This window comes from Sparus aurata, chromosome 5 (assembly GCF_900880675.1).
Source record: "Sparus aurata chromosome 5, fSpaAur1.1, whole genome shotgun sequence".
Lineage (NCBI taxonomy): Eukaryota > Metazoa > Chordata > Actinopteri > Spariformes > Sparidae > Sparus > Sparus aurata.
Window position 1 is genome coordinate 36911463 of NC_044191.1, and position 8003 is coordinate 36919465.

The window sequence follows — 8003 nt, forward strand, 5'->3', positions numbered from 1 at the left end:
ACGGCGTGGAGCAGACCGCCATCCGAGTCTCGTTAAAATGTCCGATCACTTTCCGCCGCATCCAGCTGCCCGCCAGAGGTCACGACTGCAGACACATACAGGTGAGAGCCACAGCCAATCGGAGCACGGCACACGCAGTGATGTCACAGTGTTACATTTCTCTACAAAACAGGAACAAATGAAATAAATATTCTTTGATCTAAATCTGTCTGTCTGTCTGCAGTGTTTTGATCTGGAGTCGTACCTGCAGCTCAACTGTGAGAGAGGAACATGGAGATGTCCTGTGTGCAAGTAGGTCTCTCACACACACACACACACACACACACACACTTAAACTAAACTACACATGTCTTATCTCCATTATAACCTGTGTGTGTGTGTGTGTGTGTGTGTGTGTGTGTGTGTGCAGTAAAACAGCTCTGTTGGAGGGACTGGAGGTGGATCAGTACATGTTGGGGATCCTCATCTACGTTCAGAAGTAAGAAACTCAAATCTGCTGCTCTGTTTGTGTTCACAGGTCTGTTCAGTGAAACACTCTTCCTGTACACACTGGCTGCAGCTAGCTTAGCATTAGCCTGCAACTAGCTTAGCATTAGCCTGCAGCATAATTTCCTGACTCTTCTCCTGTGATGAAGACGATTAGCTGACTTGTAGTTCATTCTCATTTTCAGAGATCTTTTATTGATTTGTTGGTGAAGAGCGTTCACATTCGCATTGAAATACTATTGAGAACCTGATAATATTTATTTATTGATCTGTACTAACCACTGTATGAGTTGCAGCATTCTGCATACAATCACCTGATTATCAAAATGGTTCCATGCTGTCCTGCCAGAGTTTTTAGACATAAAACACAAACAGGTCTTTCCTCATTTCCGACCGTGTTCACGGTAAACCCAACGTCTATGTAGGCATCGTCACATATCATATATCATCCTGCTGCATAGTTCCCGACCGAAGGATCAGCAGAAGAGCTCGTGTTTGTCTGTTTTTAGAGGCGTCAACACGAAGTGTTTTATTTTGAAAAGTAACCGGATATTATATTGTCTGCTTGTCTGTCTGCTCGGTGCAAAATTCAGCTGAATTGCTGCGTCGTGCTCCGGCATCCGCCAGATATATAGAAGTCCTGCGTATCTGTTCTGGAGGGCTCTGGACTGCCGGAGCTGGACGGAGCAGACACGCAGCGCAGCGGACCTGCTGGAAGTGAACACATAGACTAAAGTGAAAGTGAAACCGATCAGCTCCGCTGGCGTGACGGAAACGTAATGCAGCGGACAAATATCCAGTGAAATAGACCTTCGCGTCCTGCCCTGCCTCTCACGCCCCCCTGACACCTCACCACGCCCCCCAGGGGGGCGCGCCCCACCATTTGAGATCCACTGCACTAGCAGAACCGTCAGAGCTCAAAATAAAAATGTTTTACTTCGAAATTCAAATCGATTTGAAGAGTCGTGACTCCTCTGGTTCTAGTGTGTTGAATTTCCTTGGCCGTGTGGGCTGACCAGTGTTTGGAGGTAGATGTGTGCTGTTCCTTTGACATCCTCGAAGGCCAGCATCATCGCTTTGAATCAGGTGTGGACCGCAACAGGAAGCCAGTGGAGGTCACGGAGGAGGCGGGTCACGTGGTAGAATCTGGGTAGATTGAAAACGAGGGAACGGTTTAGTCACAGAGGCTGAGAGTCCAGGCCGAGAGCGAGCCGCAGTCGTCCAGGCGGGAGATGACCAGCGCTCCGACCAGGAGTTGCGTTGCGTCCTTTGTGAGGAAAGACCGGATCCTGCAGATGTTGTTCGCTCCGTAGCCGCACAGCGAGAAGGTTCTGGTTAAACTGGGAACCACCGATTCATCTGGTTTCAGTTAGATAATAAAAACTGAGAAAAAAAGCACAAAACAAGACGCACTAAGTAAAACCTACTTGTGAATGATTATAATAGTTCACCTCTGCGGCTCTGCATTATTAAACTTTTTCCTCCTCTTCTCCTCCTCCTCCTCCTCTTTCTCCTCCTCTTCCTCCTCCTCCTCTTTTTCCTCCTCCTCCTCCTCCTCCTCCTCTTCCTCCTCCTCTTCCTCCTCCTCCTCCTCTTTTCCTCCTCCTCTTTTTCCTCCTCCTCCTCTTTTTCCTCCTCCTCTTTTTCCTCTTCCTCCTCCTCTTTCTCCTCCTCTTTTTCCTCTTCCTCCTCCTCTTTCTCCTCCTCCTCCTCCTCTTTTTCCTCCTCCTCTTTTTCCTCCTCCTCCTCCTCTTTTTCCTCCTCCTCCTCTTTTCCTCCTCCTCTTTTCCTCCTCCTCCTCCTCCTCCTCAGCTCAGAGTACGAGGAGATCACCATCGACCCGGTGTGCAGCTGGAAGCCGGTCCCTGTGAAGCCCGACATCCATGTGAAGGAGGAGTCTGACGGTCCGGTGTTGAAGCGCTGCCGGACCCTCAGCCCGAGTCACATGGTCCTCCCCAGTGTTATGGAGATGATTGCATCACTAGGCCCCGCCCCTTCCTCTGCCGCCTCCTCCTCCCCGATGCCCTACCCCTCCCTGCCTGCAGGGGGCGGCAGCAACAGCGGCAACACGCCGGACTACCCCGGAGCAGGTAGAGTCCCCAACAATCCCACAGCTCTTCTTATCAGAACTAAATCAGAACATCATTCTTTTTGTTGTCTATTGTTTCAAACATTATTGATTAGAGCTGCAACGATTAGTCGATTAATTGATTAGACAATGGCAAGAAAATTAGTTGCAACCTTTTTTGATAATGGATCAGTTGTTTTAATGAAGCAGTGATGATGTCAAACATCTGCCTGTTGCAGCTGTTCAGTGTGAAAACTTTGTTATTAATGTTTCTTTTGTAGTTCAACCAAATGAATTGTGATTTATTTAACTCAGACATCAACATCACACTGACATTAAAGGGTCAGTGTGTAAGAATCTGAGTTGAATACATGAAGACTAACCCGCTAGCTTCAGCCCGTCCTAGCACTTGGCTAGCTGCATGGCTAACTGAGCTAACTAGCTAACGGCAGCTACAGTTAGCAGCAGTTAGAGGTTTAATATGCTGCCCTGTTTGCTTTTAACATGAATTTTTTTACATATTGCAACTTTGTTGGACGTTTTGGATATTTTAGGTTTAAATATGCAAATTAGGCCTACTCTAATTAAATATGCAGTATTTATTATGAGAAACACTTCAGTTTGTTTTGTTCTTTCTGCTCAGACGAACAGAACTCCATCTGTTGACCTGTTTTCACCTGCAGCAAATAAATAAATGATTTAACAGCAGAGAAAACAACAAAACAAAGATCCATTAACCACGACAGGATCGATTGTTGATTCGTCTAATGATCGATGACATCATGGTGTCTTCCTGTTGAACCAGCAGCTGATGAAATATTAACGCAGGTCGATCTGAAACGTCTGCGCTGCTGTGATGTAACAGAAGCTCTGAGCGGACGCTGAGACGCGTTCTGTCTGAAACTCAACACTTTTATAGAAATGAAGTAAATCAATCTTCCATCAGAGTGTGTGTCAGAGCTACACACACACACACACACACACACACACACACACAAATCAATAACCGTCTATAATCAGTGTATCGATCGGTGTGTGTCTCCTCAGCTCCGTCCTATCCCGCTCAGTCTGCCGGCTTCTCGGACTTCAGCGGCCCCGGGACCCCCGGGGTCGGGGGGGACTTCTCCTCCCCCGGGCCTCCCCCTCTCTCCTACCAGTCTGAGCTCTCCAGCGCCCTGCTCACCCCCGACAAACCCCCCCCTCACCCGCTGGCTGGACAGGTAACATCTTCATCACCTTCATCACCTTCATCATCATGTTTCATCAGTAAAGATCAGTCAGTGAAGCTTCTTCACTTCCTCCTCTTCCTCCTCCTCTTCCTCTTCCTCTTCTTCCTCCTCCTCCTCCTCTTCCTCCTCCTCTTCCTCTTCCTCCTTCTCCTCCTCCTCTTCTTCCTCTTCCTCTCTTCCCTCCTCTTCCTCTTCGTCTCTCAGATGTCGGTCTCAGGCCGCCTGGACTCCACTTCCCATGGTGCTCCTCTCTCGCAGCAGCAGTCGCAGGGTCTCCATGGCAACTCCCAACTTGGGGGCAGCAACCAGATGATGCAGCGTAGCAACCAGAACCCCCGTCTCCAAGGCGACGGCTCCTTCGGTCTCGGGGGGTCCGCGGATGTTCCAGAACCGACTCTGGATGTGAGTTTAACCAGAACCAGGAGAACTGACATGAGTGCTGATTATTGGTCGTATTGACCCTGCATTGACATCAGTAACAATGATAATGAATATCTACACATCATGCCAACACTGAAGTACACACAGGTGGTTCCGTCTGGTGAGTTGGACCTCCTGCAGCTCGGTCAGGTTCCACTGCAGCACGTGTAAAAACTAAAGACGGTCAGATTTATTCTGCTCGCCGCCGCCAACCTACAGCTGAAGTATTTGTGGGCGTTGATGATGATGAAAACTACGTTCATGCCTCGACCCAACATCACGGTTCTGTCAGAACCAAACTGTGAACATGATCAAGTTTTGGACTTTGTTCCAGCAGCTTTGAATGTAAACAGACTGTGGTAACTGAAACCCGACTGAAACGGGTCCTGAGTAGCTAAATGATTAAAGAGTGTAGTATTGATGAGCTCGGCTGGTTCTGGTTCTTTTATCTGGATTTTTAAATGTTTGTTGTCGTCAGGAACAGGAACAGAACCTGAACACAAACAGTTCTTCTCTCTGTTCAGTGACGGTTCTTTCCTTCAAATGAAGCAGGCGAGTTGTCTCATTTGGTCGTGATGTCATCAGTGACCCAACACACACCAGCCAATCAGATAAGACGGAGAAGTGACTAAACTCGTGTGTTTGTCTCTGCAGCTGCTTCCTGAGCTGACCAACCCGGACGAGCTGCTGTCGTACCTCGGACCTCCAGACCTCCCGAACAACAACAACGACGACCTGCTGTCGCTGTTCGAGAACAACTGATCACACACACACACACACACACACACACACACACACACACACAGCAGAATAAGACTTTACTGTAACATATGAACTCTTCTCTCCTCGCCCACCAACATGACGGGCGGTCCAACATGGCCGCCGTCTGCACAGGACGGAGCAGACGATTTAAAGAAAACAACTTTTAAATATGAAAGTCTTTGATGTGACGAACTGATGGTGACTTTATTTTATTGTTTTTTATTCTCCAACTGTATTTTGATGCTTCATCTTTCATTCCCAGTCGAAAACCTGCACACACACACACACACACACACACACACACACACACTCACACACACACACACACACACACACACACACACACACACACTCACACAGCAGTACACGTGCGGTGTGTTTCTGCTCTGAATGAGTTTTAATGTGATGCTATAAAAGGAGGAAGTTGAGCTTTAAAGGAGCAGTTCGTCTGTTTTCACAGACTTGTTGTCTTTGTTCCTCAGACCAGACGTTTACATTCAGCCACAGCGTCGTGACGTTAAAACACAAATCTGCAGCGAGTGAATCGAAGGTGTTTGTTCCGTCACGTGACCGAAGCGTCTGATCGGCTCCATGTGAGAAGATCTGCAGACACGTCAGTGTTTCAGGATTGTTGATGGTCGTCTGTGAAACTCCTGAAGAGTGAAAAAATGTCCGACTGTGACGTCTTCGAATGCTCAAACAGTCTAAAACCCAAAGAGACGCTGAGGAAACAGAATTTTGACATTTTTTCACTATTTTTGCTCGATGAATGAACTGACCTGTAGTTTATTGTCTCCCCGCTGCTGCACAATAAACCACCAGAGACAGACGCTCAGAAACTGTTAGAAGGAAAAGTTTGTAATATTTTGTGAGCAAACTGTTTTTATTCTTCTCCTGGTGTTTTTGAGCCTCCAGCAGGAGCAACAGAGTCAGAGACCGTGTTAAACCTGATCCAGGTTCTCAACAGTTTGTTGGTGAGAAATGAAGAAACAGAAACCTTAAAGGAACAGTTCACCCAAACCCAGTCCTCCTCTCCTCCCCTGATGGAGGAAACATCAGAAGTCTCCATCAGCTCGTCTGCTGTGATCTCAGTCTGCAGGAGAGACACATCACTAACTGATCTGCTGAGCTAACAGTGTTAGCATCAGGTGGTTCTGCTGAGCTAATAGTGTTAGCATCAGGTGGTTCTGCTGAGCTAACAGTGTTAGCATCAGGTGGTTCTGCTGAGCTAACAGTGTTAGCATCAGGTGGTTCTGCTGAGCTAACAGTGTTAGCATCAGGTGGTTCTGCTAAGCTAACAGTGTTAGCATCAGGTGGTTCTGCTGAGCTAACAGTGTTAGCATCAGGTGGTTCTGCTGAGCTAACAGTGTTAGCATCAGGTGGTTCTGCTGAGCTAACAGTGTTAGCATCAGGTGGTTCTGCTGAGCTAACAGTGTTAGCATCAGGTGGTTCTGCTAAGCTAACAGTGTTAGCATCAGGTGGTTCTGCTGAGCTAACAGTGTTAGCATCAGGTGGTTCTGCTGAGCTAACAGTGTTAGCATCAGGTGGTTCTGCTGAGCTAACAGTGTTAGCATCAGGTGGTTCTGCTAAGCTAACAGTGTTAGCATCAGGTGGTTCTGCTGAGCTAACAGTGTTAGCATCAGGTGGTTCTGCTGAGCTAACAGTGTTAGCATCAGGTGGTTCTGCTGAGCTAACAGTGTTAGCATCAGGTAGTTCTGCTAAGCTAACAGTGTTAGCATCAGGTGGTTCTGCTGAGCTAACAGTGTTAGCATCAGGTGGTTCTGCTGAGCTAACAGTGTTAGCATGCAGCCAATCTGAACTTTTTTGTGCGAACTGTTCCTTTATCACGCTGCTGATCACATGTTCATAGAGCTGAGTGTTCATGAGTCTAAACGTGACATCCTGAATCCAGTCAACCAGTCAGCTGGTTTAACGTACGCGTGGCTGAGTGTAAACGATGAACTCGTCTGTTTTCTTTCTCAGATTTGAGACACTTTGATCTGAAAAAGTGTAAATGGGGCCAAAACCTTTTTGTAGCGGTGTCACTTTAATCTCAACTCCGGAGCTTTCTACAGGAGGGTCGTCGCTCTGAGAGCAGCGACGGAGCTCAGGACAGCTGCTCAACACACGACAGCAGAATCAGTCCTGAGCTGTTGAGAAAGTTGCTGCTATTGCCTCAAACTGCTGCCCTGAGATCAGTCAGGCTGCTGCTGGTGGTGACGGAGAGTCCATCTTCCTCCTCCTCCTCCTCCTCCTCCTCCTCCTCCTCCTCCTCCTCCTCATTACTCTGTATGTTGTAAAGTGACTAGAGTCCAGACAGTTGTGTCGTCTCCATGTCCCAGTGAGTCCGCTGGAAGAATCAAACTGTACATGATCACACTGTATGATTCAGTAATGATGCTAATAACAATAATAATAATAACCTTTGTAATTTAATAAACACACTGGAAAGACACACAGAGGAGAGCACAGTGTTTTAATTACGTCACACACACACACACACACACACAGTTCATCATGTAGAAACTGTATGAGGGGAACGAAAGAAACTAAAATCAACCATAAATAATTAGAAGATCAAATATCAGATCAATATTATTGATCCCAGATATTAAAACTGAACTTTACAACATCAGAAAAAGAACAAACTTGTTTAAATGTATTATATTTTCTCCTCCGGCTCCTCAGAAGTGAAGTTCTGCTCTTCATGGTGCGAACACATCAATCAGAGGTCATTAAAGGTCACGGATCGATACAGAACCCCCGACCGCCTCCCTCAGAATCTGCAGCTCGGCTGGAAACCCGAGAGGACCAACGGGCTCCAAAAGGCCACAAGAACCGCAGACGGCGCCAGGACGGGCTCATCTGGTCCGAACCCTCCTCCTCACTTTAAACAGTCTCTTTATAAACGTCTGCTCCTTCCTCACAAATTAACAGTGGAAATGATTTCAGATTGTTAATATTAAACGAGTTTCCGTCCAGATGGAAAAACATAACGATGACTCAGCGTAAATCCACAAACAAAAACAAGTTCTGGA

The 8003-nt window shown here is 47.1% G+C and overlaps 1 protein-coding gene across 1 annotated transcript in view; it reads left to right on the forward strand.

The window, feature by feature from the left end:
- Positions 1 to 7422, forward strand: part of LOC115581396 (zinc finger MIZ domain-containing protein 2-like) — a 21369-nt gene extending 13947 nt beyond the window's left edge. The window contains exons 15-22 of the mRNA XM_030416447.1: positions 1 to 101; positions 224 to 291; positions 410 to 478; positions 2299 to 2576; positions 3602 to 3774; positions 3988 to 4185; positions 4858 to 6113; positions 6708 to 7422. The exon at positions 1 to 101 is cut by the window's left edge and continues 57 nt beyond it. Coding sequence (XP_030272307.1) covers positions 1 to 101; positions 224 to 291; positions 410 to 478; positions 2299 to 2576; positions 3602 to 3774; positions 3988 to 4185; positions 4858 to 4965 — 995 coding nt within the window. The 3' untranslated portion in view covers positions 4966 to 6113; positions 6708 to 7422. The remainder of the gene's footprint in view (positions 102 to 223; positions 292 to 409; positions 479 to 2298; positions 2577 to 3601; positions 3775 to 3987; positions 4186 to 4857; positions 6114 to 6707) is intronic.
- The last annotated feature ends 581 nt before the right edge of the window (positions 7423 to 8003 follow it).